General features: G+C 37.3%; 1 protein-coding gene across 1 annotated transcript; it reads right to left on the bottom strand.

The window, feature by feature from the left end:
- Nucleotides 1-2,371: 2,371 nt before the first annotated feature.
- MMP13 (matrix metallopeptidase 13) lies at nucleotides 2,372-17,171 on the bottom strand. Its single transcript, XM_003910607.5, has 10 exons — nucleotides 15,353-17,171; nucleotides 15,019-15,260; nucleotides 14,228-14,376; nucleotides 13,922-14,047; nucleotides 11,784-11,945; nucleotides 9,869-9,986; nucleotides 8,795-8,928; nucleotides 7,661-7,820; nucleotides 5,404-5,507; nucleotides 2,372-3,751 (listed from the first exon to the last, which is right to left on the bottom strand). The coding sequence occupies exons 1-10, from the start codon at nucleotides 15,470-15,472 to the stop codon at nucleotides 3,651-3,653; spliced, it is 1,416 nt and encodes a 471-aa protein (XP_003910656.1). The 5' UTR covers nucleotides 15,473-17,171; the 3' UTR covers nucleotides 2,372-3,650.
- Nucleotides 17,172-17,595: the final 424 nt, after the last annotated feature.

Genomic DNA, 17,595 nt, shown 5'->3' with positions numbered 1-17,595 from the left:
GGCCTCCGGAAGTGCTGGGATTACAGGTGTGAGCCACCGCACCTGGCCCACTTTTTTATTTAGAAAACAAAATTTATCATGCCTAGTAGTTTGGATTTTCCTCCCTCTTGGTGCCAGAATAGTGCTGGTTTGTTTTCTCTTTGGAGTGCTGATTCTACTGGTTGTGTACATTGGGCGTCTTGTAGATCACGTTGGAGTCTGTCACCCAGGGGCCTGTGATGACTCACAAGCCCTTGCTCTAAGGGGCGCATGCTTCAGGTCTTGGTGGCTTCATCAAGCCACCAAATCAGGATGACAGAATCCCGGCTCACTTCTGAGAGATCAGTGAGGGGAACTCATATGCAAAAACTTGGAAACCTGGAGCAAGCTGTTCTTACTATTAAATCTTACTTGAAAGTCAGTAATGTAAAGTCAGGAGTTAAACAATCAGCGATGTGGCTAAGTTCCTCAATCTTATGTTAAAGAACAAAGCACTGGTTTTGTGACTTAACTGAATTCTCTGACCAGTTCAACCTTTTCTAAAAGGGTGTTGCTGGTGCCACCTAGTGGAAGTATTGTAAATCTCACAGCCTCGTGATGAATCCGTAAATCAGAGTATTTTCTGTGACCAAGGCTTAATCCACTCTGGTTGGCCCCGACAAAACTGTGTGAGCAGAGAGCTGCACTTTTTTTTTTTTTCTAAATGGGAAGTGAGTTAAACTTGGTAGCTTTTATGGTGGCTATCTTTCTGCTATATATATTTTGGTGTTTTTATTCTGACATGAGGATGTGGAAATCCAGGACAATATTTTTGGTTTAATAGAAAAGTTCTCCCAGGATAATTCCAAGAGCAAAATTTGTTACAGCAATACAAGATCTTGTCAGTTTCTCCTATTCCAAATACAAGTATGCTGTTGGTTCACTTTGAGGAGTTTTTCAAGCCTTTTACCCTTATTATCTGATGAAGAGGCTGTTACTAGCTGCAATTCAATTTGAAGACCGTGCATTTGCCTAGTACATTAGCTCTAGGTAAATGCACTCTCACTTTAATTTGTGAATATAATATTACTTCTCATTAAGCATTCATTTGGTTTTCTCAACCCCATTCGTGAATATCTATACAAACTGGCTATCTGTATTTTACCTGTAACCTATTTCATAGAAGATTCTATTAGGACCATCTGCTCAGTTCATAATCAGCTCTCTTTAATACTACCTCTATCCCCAGTGGTAAACTCCAAATAGACATTTGCTATAATTTGAATTTGATGCTTTGGTTACCATGGAGGGACACTAATCAAGGTAACACCAATTAGATTTGGAATCTTGAATTGAGACTGGAGTAAAGATGGAAGTCAGGAAACAATCTCGACTATATATATTTTTCTATATACCTTTATGTATATCTTTGTATCTATATATCTTTATGTATATCTGTCTGTCTTTCTGTCTATCCATGAGAGAGAAATATCATGAAAGAAAATGGTAAAACATAGGGAAAATGTTTCTGAAATCAAGTTAAACATCCTTTTTATTTTTCTTTCTTTATTTTTTGAGACAGGGTCTCACTCTATTACCCAGGCTGGAGTGCATTGGTGTAAGCATAGCTTACTGCAGCCTCAACCTCCTGGGCTCAGGTGATCCTCTTGCCTCAGCCTCCTGAGTAGCTGGGACCTGGTTCCTTCTCCTTCTCCTTCTTCGTCTGAGACTGGGTCTTGCTCTGTCACCCAGGCTGGAGTGCAGTGGTGTGATCACATTTCACTGCAGCCTTGACCTCTCCCTGCCTCATGCAGTCTTCCCACCTTAGCCTCCCTAGTAGCTGAGACTAAAGGCACATACCACCACCCACAGCTATTTTTTTTTTTTTGTAGATACTGGGTTTCACCATGTTGCCCAGGCTGATCTCGAAATCCTGGGCTCAAACAATCCTCTAGCCTTGGTCTCCCAAAGTGCTGGGATTATAAGCATGAGCCACTGCATCGGCCTAAATATTTTTTTTTTAGAAAGAAAAAAAAAAGAGGAAGAAGTATTCAGCGCAGTGGCCCACACCTGTAATCCCAGGATTTTGGGAGGCCAAGGCAGGCAGATAACCTGGGATCAGGAATTCAAGACCAGCTGGCCAATATGATGAAATCCCGTCTCTATTAAAAATACAAAAACTAGCCAGGCATGGTGGCACGCACCTGTAATCCCAGCTACTCGGGAGGCTAAGGCAGGAGAATCGCCTGAACTCGGGAGGTAGAGTTTGCAGTGAGCTGGGATCACACCACTGCATTCAAGCCTGGGCAATTGAGCGAGACTCTGTCTCCAAAAATAAAAATATTGTCAATGAACCCTCTTGGGGTGAGGAAAATTGAAATTATACCTAAAGACAAAATGTACCATATAGCAATTGTCTGTTGAAAATATATTTTTATTACAAACAACATAGACACTTCCTAATACATTTTGCAAATATGCATTTCATTTTCTTTGCCTGAGTTTTTATGAACAGTGTCTCTGAGCAATAGTTCTTCCCTTGATGGCCAATCATATATATTCAATAAGTGCCAAGCACCCTACTCAAGTATCAATAGGCACTGTGGGAAGTGCTGGGGGACTTTTTTAAATGCAGAGAAAAAAGGCATCGTTCCATATCTCAAGGGATCACAATCTAGTAGACTGTGCTTTTTTTTTAATTTGGATGTCTCTCTTTTAATATATATATACTTCCACTTTGCAAGATATATTTTATTTCATGCTATACAAGTCTTTAGAAAATAGCCTATATATCCAAGGCAAACTGAACAATTAAAATAATTAGCTAGGTAAAATAGGGTTAAAATACAACTTTTAGTCTTAAATAATCAAATAATTTATGTAAAAGGGATGCCATGGCCTTAGACTATTTTGATAACAATTTTAACTTTGTAACGTGTGACTTCTGAAAAACCTGAAATATTTTAATAAAAAGGTATCATCCTTCTTTATCCTCTATAATATGTAAAGGAATATTTGCCTTATATGAGAGCAGACTTTGAGTCATTGCCAAAAGTGAAAATTAAACAGAATTCAAAGGCCACATCTACTATTCTCACCGCTGCTCTTTTGTCTCCTGTCTTTAGTGACTTTGATATTTTGTTAGTGTCTGTGTGAAGAAGGGCACGTACATCTGAATATCCTCAGTGCAAAATGAGTATTATTTATTTGGAAGTTACAGTCTATTTATTACAGACATTTTCCTTTGGTTTATTTATTTTATGTATGGCTCTCCAAAAATTCCATTTTCATACTATTTTATGCTTTTTAGTAAGAATGATTTATTCATTGTATGAATGTGATTTACCTTATGCTCTTGTAAAATTTCCTTATAAATATATTTTTTAATTATGCTCTCATTGACAGACCATGTGTCCCATTTGTGGTGTGGGAAATATCATCAGCCATTGCTTTTGTACAGCAACAAGAATCAGGTGCTCCTTAGAGATCCTCCATTTCATTACTCTAACATTCTTCAATGTGGTTCCAGCCACCCATAGTCATACAGATACTACGTATTCAAAGATAACTTACTGAAGCTTGTTCACAGAACCAAGCTTTCTCCTGATAGCTCTCCTTCCCCCACCCCACACTTCTGGAAGTATTACCCCAAATGCTCTTCAGGATTTAAATAACAATTTTTAAAAAGACACTTAGCACCACAATATGGAATTTGCTGGCATGACGCGAACAATACGGTTACTCCAGATGCTGTATTCAAACTGTATGGGCCCGTTGAAAAAATAGATATAACCTACAGGAAAAAACATAAAGACAATTTCAGAGTTTGAAAATAATAAGGTTTTAATCCAGTTAATATTAACGGTTCAATCTCTTAGATCCCGTTTGTAGGAATGTCAACCTTTTTCTTTTTAAACTCTATTAGTGCTTTAATGTATTGCTCATAGTTGTTCCTTTTTAAATTTTTTATCTTTTTATTTTTATTTTTTAGTTGTTCTTTTAAGGTGTGAATCTTCCTAGACAGTTTTGCTACTTGGATTATCGAGTTTTTTTCTTTTTTTCCCCCGAGACGGAGTCTCGCTCTGTCGCCCAGGCTGGAGTGCAGTGGTGCGATCTCAGCTCACTGCAAGCTCTGCCTCCTGGGTTCACGCCATTCTCCTGCCTCAGCCTCCCCAGTAGCTGGGACTACAGGCGCCTGCCACCCACGCCCAGCTAATTTTTTGTATTTTTTTTTACTAGAGACGAGGTTTCACCATGTTAAGCTAGGATGGTTTCGATCTCCCGACCTCGTGATCCACCCGCCTCAGCCTCCCATAGTGCTGGGATTACAGGTGTGAGCCACAGCGCCCGGCCAATTATCGATTTTTGTGTGTATATATGAGACAGAGGTCTCACTCTGTCGTCCAGGCTGGAGTGCACTGGCAGTGATCTTGGCTCACTGCAACCTCTGACTCCTAAGTTCAAGCAATTCTCCTGCCTCAGCCTCCTGACTAGCTGGGATTACAGGTGCATGCCACCACATCCAGCTATTTTTTATTTTTATTTTTTATTTTTTTGTATTTTTTTTTTAGTAGAGATTTTTAGTAGAGATGGGGTTTTGCCATGTTGGTCAGGCTGGTCTTGAACTCCTGACCTCAAGTGATCCACCCATCTCAGCTTCCCAAAGTGCTCAGATTAGAGGCATGAGCCACCGCACCCAGACTGATATTTGTTATAAGTTATCAATAATATCTCTTTTCATAGTTAAAGGAGGTTGGTGAGGTCAGGCCTGTAATCTGAGCACTTTGGGAGGCCGAGGCGGGTGAATCACTTGAGGCCAGGAGTTCAAGATCAGCCTGGCCAACATGGCGAAACCCCATCTCTACTAAAAATACAAAAATCAGCTGGGCATGGTGTCAGGCACCTGTAATTCCAGCTACTCCGGAGGCTGAGGCAGGAGAATCTCTTGAACCCGGGAGGTGGAGGTTGCAGCGAGCTGAGATTGTGCCACTGAACTCCAGCCTGGACGACAAAGTGAGACTCTGTCAAAATAAATAAATAAATAAAAATAAAAGGCTGAGAACATAATTAAAGTAAAAGGTCACTACATAGTTATGGTAGTTATGAGTCTTTATGTATAAATTACTTCCCACTCCACACCTAGTTTGAATTCTGGCAATATCCTTTGCATTTTTGCATCTTTAAGCATAGCTGAAGGTAATGTTGAAGGTTTAGCATCTCGTATTTATAGAATTAGCAATCATTAAGTAAAATTCTCATTTATTCTCAGCATGTTATTTTTTTGGTTTGCTGTCTTTGTAGGTAGTCACACACGAACGATTAATTCCTTAACTGCCATACATTTATTAACACATCTAGATCCTATCTAAAAATGATTTGTACAGAAAAGAGTTTTCAGGGGCTACAGAAGCTCCTCTTTAAAGTCAATGCAATGTAACTACTTACCATTTTTCTCATAGACAGCATCTACTTTATCACCAATTCCTGGGAAGTCTTCTTCTATTAGTCTTGGATAGTCTTTATCCATAATATGGTTAGTATCATCATATCTATTTAAAGAAAAAAAACTCTTAAGTCAGTTATATTTCTTAGAAAGTACCTTAGAAATAACACAATAGACACAATGGCATCTTCCAAAATTGACACGAATTTAAAAATTTTAAGTCCATTTAAAACATCTGGTAGCTTTTTAACATTAGGAATGAGAATACTGAGTGTACAGTGGCTGCTTGATAAGTATTTGTCGACTTGCCCGAAGGCCATCTTTTTAAGGAGAGTTACAAGCTCATTTCCATTTCACAAATGATATATCTGTTATAAAAGTATGCCATTAGGAACGTGTTCTTAAGCATGAAATAAATGCATGTTTGTGCATCGAACAATTAGCTATTGATTTCCCACTACGTGTAAGACAACTTGCTAAACACAGTAATGGCTACAAAAATATTTAAGGTTTAATTTCTGTAGTAAAATGTTGTAGGGGCATATGGTAATAATAAAGGTGGGAAGGGAAGCATAGTTTTCCCCTTCCATAACTGCATATTTCAAGCTCCTTCTCCCCTGCCTGCAGCCACACCCTAACCAAGCAAACATATCCTAAAATTAACCTAGGAAAACAGGCTCCTATAAGGTGCCACTACTGCTACGGATGAGAGCTTTTGAATATCCTGAAGGTATATTCCAACAAGTAAAACATAACCACTGAACTACCAATAAAGCTAAGGCATGTGTTTACACATAACTGCAACACCAGGCAACAGAAGTGAAGCATGAGAGAGTAATCATGAAATGTCATGGGGGTACAGGAAACCGGGCCATAACCCCTGAATGGGGAAATCAAAGAAGACTTTGTAGATGAAATGATATTTTGAATGAACTTTAAACAATGGGCAGAATTTCAAGAGGGAGAGAGGCAGGGAAGGATCTCCTCGCCAAAGGAAAAAAAAAATTGCATAAGAGAAGCGTAAGGGAATACAAAAGAACAGCATATCTGAGCTGCAGTAAGCAATTAATCCTGACTGAACCACATACTTCTTATGGAGGGTAGGGAATGAAATGCAGTACCTGGTAGAAGCTGGCAGTGATTTTTAGAATGTTGTAAATGTCATTGTCAGAAATAAGTCAAAAGGCAAAGATGATATATACAGGTATGTGCGTGTGTGTGGGTATGCATGTGTGTGTGTAACTGTGTGTATGTAGAGATGGAGGAAAGTTTCCATTTTAAACATTTCGAATGCAGGGTACTGATGAGATATTCCCGTTCCCAAATATAGACTTGAATCTGGACTCCTAAATGTTGTTGATGTCAACGCTGCCTGAATCTTTACATATGTTTTAAATATTCCAGCTTCACTTGCCCTTCAGAAAGTTTCACTTTATAAACGATGGGCCTGTCAGCTTCCTGGTCAACCTCTTGAGTGGATCAGCTAACTCTGCAGATAGGAGGGCTTTCTCTCTCAACTAATCTTTTCCTGTACTCATGCTGGTATCCTCTTTGGCCATGGAAGATGGAGCTACATGTAAATTAGGAGAAAGTGACAAGAAAGAGAATACAGGAGAAAGATTAGAAAGAGAAGGTGTCAATTGGCTGCGGTGGCTCACAACTGTAATCCCAGCATTTTGGGAGGCTGAGGCAGGTGGATTGCTGGAGGCCAGGAGCCTGACCAATGTGGCAAAACGCCGTCCCTACTAAAAATATAAAGATTAGCTGAGTGTAGTGGCACATGCCTGTAATCCCAGCTACTTGGGAGACTGAGACACGAGACACGAGAATTGCTTGAATACAGGAGGCAGAGTTTGCAGTGAGCCAAGGTCATGCCACTAGACTCAAGCCTGGATAACAGAGCAAGACTTAGTCTCAAAAAAAAAAAAAAAAAAAAAAAAGAAAGAAAGACAGAAAGAAAGAGGGGGTGCCAAAGATGGTTGAGAGGCATAACAAATGGCTAAGAAAAGAATGTTCGAGAAGAGGAATGTTTGAGTATTATATATGTGTGTGTGTGTGTGTGTGTGTGTGTGTGTTCAAGAGAGCTTGAGACTTTTAAATGCATGTCTGAGGGGCTGCCTGAAAGAGCTGACATGGAATAAAAGTGAACGACTAGTATGACATTTACAGTAGTGTGTAGGAATATTTTCTAGTAGTGACAGATATTTGAGGCAGTTTGTGGCTATGACACAGATGTGTCAGTATATCCTGCTGCCATACCTCCAGACCTGGTTTCCTGAGAAGAGGAGAGTCTTGCCTGTATCCTCAAAGTGAACAGCTGCACTTATCTTCTTAACTTCTTTTGGAAAACCCAGTTCAGATATTTTTTTGGGATAACCTTCCAGAATGTCATAACCATTAAGAGCCCAAAATTTTCTACCTGGAATGAGTGAAATAACAGTTTTATTATCCAGGGAAATCTATTAAGACTTACCTAGGTAGACATGTGCTTAAGGGCAGGCCCATTTATACATTTAGAAATATTAATAAAATATTTAGTATTTACAGTCATCATGTTTATGAAACATAAAAATATAAGGATTCTTGAAACAAAAAAATAAAATTTAGGATCTTAATTTCCAAGTTATGAATATAGCTAATCAAATATCACAATTAACTTAGCAATTTATTGGTTCTGAATATTAAGTTTAAAGCTAGGTAAAAAAAACATTAAAATTTCTACATGAATAAACAACACAGTAGGAAGGGTTAATTAGATTGAAAACTCAAATTTTATACCAGTTTGAAAGTTATTTTCTTCTCTGAAAAGTAGGTTTATTATAACATTAATATTATAAATAGTTGAACAATAGAAACAGTGTCAGCAGAAAGTTATGTAGTCATTTTAAATTATGGTCATAAAGGCAAAGTAGCAATTTGGAAATTGGTCATAATTTTATGTCAAGGAAAGCAGTAGAATATAAAAATGTATCAGTACTATGAAAATAAATATTTTAAAATATGTATTACATAATGAAAATGAACAAATGAAATCAACTGACTATTCAGAAGCAAGAATGATTCATAATATTTTTTCCACTTTTTCAGAATATATATTGTTATAATGTTTTCTCAATAAACAATTTTTAAGAGGAACTAAGAGAAAAAACTGACATGATTCATATGAAAGAAAGAGTGGATATGACAAGTCTAACAATGTAGACCTTTTATATGTTCAATTTGGAGATTCATGGTAGAATGGTTTCAGGTACTTTCTGGCTTCCATTTTTTTAATACTTGGTCTTTAATTTAGGCATATTTTCAGTGGTGATCATTTTACTGAATCTCTATTGGCATCAAGTTCAGCACTGCCTCCCCTGGTCCTGTGCGAGGCCTCCTCTGTGGAAAGCTTACCTCTGAAGATGAAGATGAGGTCATGAGAAGGATGCTCATAGGCAGCATCAATACGGTTGGGAAGCTCTGGCCAAAATGATTTCGTTAAAAACAGCTCCGCATCAACCTGCTGAGGATGCAGGCGCCAGAAGAATCTAACACAAAAGTAAAATGGAGTTTTCTGTCACATTTTTAAGTGCTATATTTCTATCCTGCTAGTCACTTCTCTCCACAATAACACAGATAAGTTAGATACAACCAATACCTCCCACCTGTGAAGGGGAAAAAATTCCATTACCCTTTCAGTTCCAGTGACAAGCTGTGCTATCCTAACTAGCGTAAGGTATTCAACTTTGAAATCTCGCAGAGCCTTTGCGAGGTCTCTAAGTTCTTTGTGGGTTGAAATTGTCTTGCTCAATTTCAAGCAAATTTGCCAGGCATTGTGTTGGGCTCCAGAGAGAAGATATGAGTTACATGAACTATGTCTTCCATGGTCTCCTGACCTGGGAAAACTGATACATGAGAACCACACCCCATCCCATGAGTACAATGTAGTTAGAGTTATAACAGAGGGGGTAAACATGCTATTGGATCACAGATGAGGGATCAATGAATGAATGAATGAACAAATATGCATACTAGAACAATGTAGAAATTAAAATTTTATATTGCATTTCTAGGTTCATTTCATTCTATCTCTCGAATTCCAACATATGTATCCAGAATCAAAGTCCTTCCATGCCAAAACGAATCCGCGTGGGCCTAACGAGTAACCATTTATTAATACAGCAATTACTTTCAATGCTTGTCTGTTTTTAAAATAAATTGGATTTCTAGATTTTCTTGGTTATATTTACAAGAAAGACTATAACTAGAGATGTAAAAACAAGCTACACAATGCCAAGGTTGTACACTGAAAAGTGAAACATTTATCCATCAGTCATTTATTTGATCTGAAATATGGAAGTAAGCTGCCTGCCCATTTTTACTGTTAACTTCGCCTTTGGAAGTCTGACAGGATGTTTTGGCGATATGCAGAAACAGCTTCACAGATGTTTGTCGCATACAAACTTTATGAAAGAATCTCAAGAGTACCTGTCTTTAAAGATCATTGTTTCTCCTCGGAGACTGGTAATGGCATCAAGGGATAAGGAGGGGTCACATTTGTCCGGCGTTTTTGGATGTTTAGGGTTGGGGTCTTCATCTCCTGGACCTGCAGTTGTGAAAGGCAAGAGAGAAGTTATGAATGTGACATTACTGAAAACCTGGGTCACAGCACAACAGGCTGATCTGCTGATGGACAGTGGGAGAGGGTTTTCTCCAGGAAAAGCAGTAGGTCCTGGGGCTCCTACATTATGGTGCAAGTACCATGTAATCTTCCTTCCTTCCTCCCCTCTACTTCCATCCTTCAAGACCTCTCGAGATTCTTTAGAACTATAAACTTAGGTTTCCTGAGGTTGATGATAAAAATGAGGGAAAAAAAGCAACAGACTTTGAAGAAATTTTCCCTACACCTTGCACAATCTATTGACAGACTGCTCTTGAAAACTAGACTCCCCTCAAAGCCATTTTTGATGGTGTATTTCTCCTGCGAAAGCCCTCATCTCGCCTCCTCCTCTTGACTATTTTACCAGCTATCAACATCAGCTAATGTTGCTTTACCAGTATGCCATGGTGCAGCTGTATCTCAGCTGCGACAAGTCAGGCCTTCAGCACTTATGTGACTTGCCAAATGTTGGTAACTTTCCAACCTGCTCCCATGAGTGCAGACGGGATGGGGGTGCAGTACACAATAATAATCCTACACTGGTTTTTTTTTTTTTTTTTTCTGTCTAGTTTATATTAGTTCTTTCATCAGTCCCTGAGTCATAATAATGTAGAAATAATAACTGCAAAATAAATTTGCAAATTCCCTTTGCCATCTTCAAGTTCATGCCCATGGCTATGCTAGTTACTGTGATAGATTCAAATTTAGAAGGGAAAAGAATAGCTTGGGTGATGTGAGCAAGTTTGCTGAACTATGTGCTCTAGAAATGTTTACACTGATGACTGTGCACTGTGGCTTTAACTCTATTTATAACAGGTCATCTGTAAATAAATATTTGGGTTGAGGTTTAATTATTTTGTAAATATTATTGAAAATTTGGGGGGTAAGTGAAAAGGAAGAATTTTTTTTTTACAATGGTTACTGTAGATGTTGATTAAAAACTACCACAGGACACTTGAGAGGTTTCTACTGTGCCAAATTGGACTGGTTGAAAGAGTACTTGGAATTTCTAAAAGCTTTAGGAACTCACTTTCACCACCAACCATATTACTATAGGTATGCTACTTAAACTCTACATGGCTTTGTTTCTTCATTGGTTAAATGGGGAATAAAATATTTTTCTTTCTTATTGCAGAGGTGTTTTGAGGGTATCAAATGCACATTGCAATGTATAAAATACAGATACAGGGAGTTATAGTCTGCAAAAAATTGGAGAATGAAGTATTTTCTATTTGAGTGGGTAGTTAGATTTGGAAAGAAAAAATGGGTGTGTTTTCCTAGGTTTTAGTAACAAAACCAAGAAAGCAGCATTGGCAGTGGTGAATTCAGTTAGTAGAGTCATGTGTCGCTTAACAACAAGGATACATTCTGAAAAATGTGTTGTTAGGAGATTTTGTCATTGGGTGAACATCGTAGTGTATACTTACACAAACCTAGATATATAGCCTACTACACATACACGCTATATGGTATAGCCTATTGCTCCTAAGCTACAAACCTGTCCAGCATATTACTGTACTGAGTACTGCAGGCACTCATAACACAATGGTGAGTATTAAGTGTATCTAAACATAAGAAAGGTACATTAAAAATACAGTATTATAGTATTATGAAACCTTTGTCATACATGCACTTCACTGTACCAAAACATCATTGTGCAGCATGACTGCTATTTAGAAAATAAATGCATGGATTTCTTCTGCTTTTATAACCAATCATATTCTATTTCTATAACTGAGTTACCATAGAGAGATTGGATCCCTTGTACATCGTCATCAGGAAGCACAAAGTGGCTTTTGCCGGTGTAGGTGTAGATGGGAAACATGAGTGCTCCAGGATCCTTGGAGTGGTCAAGACCTAAGGAGTGGCCGAACTCATGGGCAGCAACAAGAAACAAGTTGTAGCCTGTAAGAAAATAAAGAAACAATGAGAAAAAAAGGAATTCCAGTGACCAGGTAATGAAAGGAGTATCATTTTATCTATTTGGTATGTTTCTTTCTTCGCTATATACTCTTTCTTTTCTCTTTCTTCACTCTCTTACTTTTTAATATCAGTATTCAGTTGCTTGAAGGAAGATTCAAAGTATTGATTTAATTCTTATAAATAATTTAGTGTTCTTTTGATTATAGCTGCCTACACAATTAGAATGTCAACAGATTACTCTCATGTAATTAGTAACTAATAAGGATTTACCATGAAGACACTAGGACTCCTGATTTGCTCTTAGTATTCTCAGGTCAGGTGAGGGAAGTGGACAGAGATTACCTTAAACGAGGAGTGGGGAAATCACATAGGGTGGTACCTAGCTAGGGTTCTGCCCAGAACATCCTCCAATCAGGAGGCAGCACCCAAAGGGACCGTACCAAGGATGGAGGATGCACTAAATAGATTCTCTGTGTGTACTCTTGGGAGAAAATTCCAACCAAATGATTCTTTCTAGAACGTCTCTAGACTCTGGGGTTTGAAGAAACAGAAACTCTAGACATGATTAGCCATCTTTACTCTAGAAGACCACTATGTCACTGTATTTACATTGTTCCCTCTAAGCATTCTGTCTGCCAATTTTGAGCCTCCTAATACAGGTATTTCAAACTGGAAAAAAGAGAATAAAACACTAAAAGAAAAATAAGAAGTGTAAGGCAATAGGATTGTTGTTACTTGTCCTTAGATTACCTGAAAACTAGTGCCAGTGGATCCCATTTGACCTTAAATTTCCTTTGCTATTGCAGCCTGTGCACGAAGAAAATGAACCAACCTAGCAAATCTTGCAGACCATGAGAGCAACTAGAGGTCGCATAATCTGAGTGCCAATTCTTCATCGAATGACTAGTAATGGGTACTGCTCTTGGCCTTCCACTGAAAAATGAATCCAGACTGGTTTGTGGATGTTTTCATTCATTTCAGTTAAGTATTTCAAACCCAGAATTTACAAAGGAACCTACATTTGAGGCTTATTGTGATTCTGCCTTAACAATGCTGGATCTTATTCCTTCTTCCTGAAACCGTTCTTACCTCTGAAATATCCAGAACATAAATATGTAAATTTTCACTTTTCCCTCCACAGACAGATTCTAGGTATTAGAGTTGAGACACTGAACATGTAAGGCCCAGTTTTATTCTTTGGAAAAATAATCTTTCTTGTTTAAATGAATAATAAAATCAGCTGTCTATGAAGACAACCTCTACTTGTCATAACTAAGTCCTAGTTAGAAAAATCTATGGCTTTTCTTCCTAAATTAACATTCCCAATTATTTTGAGACTTGAAGATTCAACTACTAACTGATTTCATTCAAGATGCAACTTCATTTTGCTCTTGTAAATACAACTGCCACCTTGTCTGTTTCATGCTGTTTGGGGTAAGACTCTGTCTAGATTTTTAAGAATGGTGTTTATCATATACAGACAAGACTGAATCAAGCAACTCATATAATGGGAAACAGAAATTTGATTGAACATATTTCTACCAAGGAAAAAATTATTTCATTTCACATCTAATTCATGTATGACCCATAGATCCAACCCTGGTAGTTTTTAGTTATATATTTATAATAAACTGTACTTCTTCAACATGCCAAAAGGTAATTTGCTGTAATAACATATTGGCTGACAAACATAAACATTTTGGTCCTACTTCAGAGTTCATTAGTATCCCTCAAGCCACAGTGACAGATTAAGTAGATTTTGTTCATTTTTTAATGTTGAATATCAATTTGTAGAAATGTCACTTGTAGAGACACTAATATGTCTAAGATAAACTTTATTTAAGAAAATATAGTCAAATACCAAATATATTTAACTTTTATGTGTTTTAACTTCCATACCAGTGTGTTCACTGTCTAATCTAACAACACATAAATGATATCTTTATAAGAAACATTACCTTTGGAACTACTTGTCCAGGTTTCATCATCATCAAAATGGGCATCTCCTCCATAATTTGGCCCAGGAGGAAAAGCGTGAGCCAGCAGGCCAGAGGGCCCATCAAATGGGTAGAAGTCGCCATGCTCTACACACAAAAGCAAGGGTTAGGAGTCTTATCACATCCAGGAGTACTTAGCACAGGTGTTTGGTAAATTGGTGTTGAATGCTTTAAAAAGTAATGAATGACTGAAAGAAATAATTTTAAAATGGAACCAACTAAGAATTAGAATATAAAAATGTTTTAAAAATAAATGTGCATCATTACCCTTAGTTCCAAAGGAGATCATGATGTCAGCAATGCCATCGTGAAGTCTGGTAAAATTCAGAGGAGTTACATCGGACCAAACTTTGAAGGCTTTTTTGAACGCCTTTTCAACTTCAGAATGAGTCATATCAGGGGTGTAATTCACAATTCTATTTAACAGAGAAAGTTTCAATTAAGTTTTTGGAAAGTGACAGCTATTTTAGAATACATTTTCTTGGTATATTGCTCTTCAATTCAAAATGCAATAATTTCTTTGAAAGTTCTACTAGAGGTTTATTGTTTCAAAGAATGTATTAATTATGATGACATACAAGAATAAAAAGTCACAAATTCAGACATTTGAGTATCTCCGAATATCTGACCATGTGGCACCTGAAATTAAAATTTTTCCAAAGTTTAATGTAATTTATTTTGCATGCTAAAAGTTTGAATTACATTGATAAAGCCCAAATAAATGAAATAGCTCTGTAAAGTTTCTAGAAAGAGTGGAACTCTTCATCTTTAGAACCATTGTGATAAATATACCTAATGCACTACGTTTGCAAATTTTCTTTAATCTACTTTTATTTCTCTTTTGATTTCATTTCTAAAAGAAATACTTTGAGATGCCCACTAAAAAATCATGCTGGGTTACTGTGACAATAATAGATGTTATGAGGCAATCTCAGCAACCACATTAAAGCTATTCTGGAATTTAACTGCCTATTAAATAGTAATGCCTACTTAATATTAGACATTTAATACAACAAGAAAAGGCTAACAAATATGAAAGAAAGATAGTCTATAATTACCTGTAGGTTAAATTCATTTTGGACCATTTGAGAGTTCGAGGGAAAACGTTGTATTCACCCACATCAGGAACCCCGCATCTTGGTTTTTTCATGACATCTAAGGTGTTATCGTCAAGTTTTCCAGTCACCTCTAAGCCGAAAAAAGATTGCATTTCTCGGAGCCTGTCAGTCATGGAGCTTGCTGCATTCTCCTTCAGGATTCCCGCGAGATTTGTAGGATAGTAGTACGATCTCAAGTAGCGCTAGAAAAGAGACCAAAATGAACCGCGTTTCAAAGAGAAGGACATTTCTGAGATGTACCAACCGCATCATCAGGATTGGCAAGATACTCTACCTCTGCAAACTGGAGGTCTTCCTCAGACAAATCATCTTCATCGCCACCACTGGGGAGGGGCAGGGCCCGACAATGAGTCCAGCTCAAGAAGAGGAAGGCAGCCAGGACCCCTGGATGCATCTTGAATGGTGATGCCTGGTGACTGTTGTCCTTCCGCAGAGAATACCTTTACTTTTATAGGCCTGCAATGGTGAGTCATCACTTATGGATAGGTTTCCACTTCCTAGTCACTTGAAGGTAAACATGCTTACATGGCGACTTTTTCTTTTCCCTCCCAAGTGTGGTTTGTGGTAGAATTTGAGGGAAATATAAATGACAGCATCTCTTGTTTCAGCAGGGTCTCAAAACCCATCTGGCAAAATAAACGGCCTCCGCATATTTATGGATACTGTGGGAAGAAGCAGAGAGTAGTACATTTTTTACTTCACTTAGCAAAAATGTTTTTTTTTCCTTCTGTAAGAAACTAGCTACTTTTACTTCTTCAAATAATAAGTGTATCAAGATGGCATGTTTACTTCCATAAAGAGAAACTTAGTACTGCTTCTAGAATGTTTACTACATCCTGGTATAGTATAAACTGCATTTTCTCTAGAGTAATTACAGAAAGATATCTTGTGTCTACGTGAAGCCCACGATATTGGACCAAAACCAAGCTAGAAGACTTGGAGGTACTATAGCACAACCACAGAATTGAGCCCCATGGTTGGAATTTAAACACACTGGCAAGACCTCTCAATGAATATGTAGTCCTGCATAAATTCTCTACAGATCCAGACAGAGGTAGAAGAATTACATTGGAACACAACGACTGTAATGGCTAGCACAAACAGGGATTACTGCATTCTAGGTTTAAAAGGCATTATCTCATTTAATCCTTACAACAGCCACATAGGTGCTGTCAGAAAGCTTGCTTTCCATTTTACATAGGAATAATCTGATACACTGAGAAGTTAAATACTTGTATATGGTCATATAGTTTATAAATGATACCATGATTTGAACCCAGGCCAATAACTCAAAACTCAGTGTTCTTGACCACCATCCCTGTCTACTTATGACCTCTACCCTTTCCATTCTCAGATATTTTCTTAAAAGCTGAGCTGTTTGGTTCCTACACCTCAGGGAGTGCCCAAGAAAACTAGGGCTGCAGTAGGCCAATTTCAAGTTTCTCAATTTTTAATTTTAAGTTTGAATAATAGAAGTACTCTTGGTCCAACCACTCAGGAAAATAGTCGTAGGGGCCTCTACCCTATTATTCCTTTCAGAACATCACACATTCAGTATGGTGAAATCAAAGTGCCATCTTTGGTCCCCTGCAGAAGCAAATGGGTAGAGCAATATAGGCCATGATCTTTGGATTTATTGGACTTCTTTAAATAAATGATTGGAAATGCAAGTTAATTTGAGTGACTAAGAGTCAGAAAGAAAATGATGCTCAGGTCAGAAACATATAAAGACAAAGAGAAGGAGCATGAATACAGCTTTAGGGTGAATACGAAATGGGTATTCTAACATATGAGTAAAATGCTATAATCTGGAGTAGCCAGTGCCTTAGAAAAAATCAGAAAAGCCTACAGCATATATGTGATCATTTGAGGGAAATTTACTATATGCCTTTATCCAAACAAAATACTGCCAAATATACCCTTTCAAATAGATTGTTTCCAGTGAGTTCAGGATTAGATTTGTGCTCAATCAGGAATGCAAAGCAATAATTTATTTTAAGTTGCTTCCGTGTATCATAATATTTAATTTTGAGACTGAGTGAAAAATTATCCAAAAAAGTTTGATTCATCTACTAAACTTATAAAAGTTAGTTTATTAGAAAGCATTTGTTTTTACAAATAAATTTTCATAATATATTAAAATCTCATTAGATAATAAATAAGAAGTGCTTAAGAAGCTGGAAAACAAATGACATTTTATTAAACATTTGAAAGTGGAGAAAAAGAATTGAGGAGGCTAACTGTTCTTACAGATTTTCACAAATTTGTAGAAATGTTATCACTTCAAACTAGAAGAAGCTTTTTTATCTATCAATTTAATGAATATATTAATTGAGCATCAGCCATATGGGATACCATGCTAGTCTCTATGGAAATGAAATGAAGGGTAAGATGAGGGCCTTTCTCTTAGGATCATTACAATATTACCTCACCCATTAAAAAAAAAACCTTTTCAATGAAAAATGAAAATAAATACATGCCACTATTTTTCAACTTTAAAAATAATGTTTATTATCA

Source organism: Papio anubis, chromosome 12, assembly GCF_008728515.1.
Source record: "Papio anubis isolate 15944 chromosome 12, Panubis1.0, whole genome shotgun sequence".
Classification (NCBI taxonomy): domain Eukaryota; kingdom Metazoa; phylum Chordata; class Mammalia; order Primates; family Cercopithecidae; genus Papio; species Papio anubis.
The sequence above is the reverse complement of the archived record's forward strand: the minus strand, read 5'-3'. Positions and strand labels throughout refer to the sequence as shown.

Bases quoted from the DNA above. Each gene is read 5' to 3' on its own strand.
- MMP13 (XM_003910607.5), bottom strand. From the start codon at position 15,472: ATGCATCCAGGGGTCCTGGCTGCCTTCCTCTTCTTGAGCTGGACTCAT. The intron at 14,048-14,227 runs GTAATGATGCAC...TTTTGTGTGTAG, and splicing joins GATCTCCTTTGGAACTAAGG to AGCATGGCGACTTCTACCCA. The intron at 5,508-7,660 runs GTATGGCAGCAG...TTCTTTAAATAG, and splicing joins TCAGGAAACCAGGTCTGGAG to ATATGATGATACTAACCATA.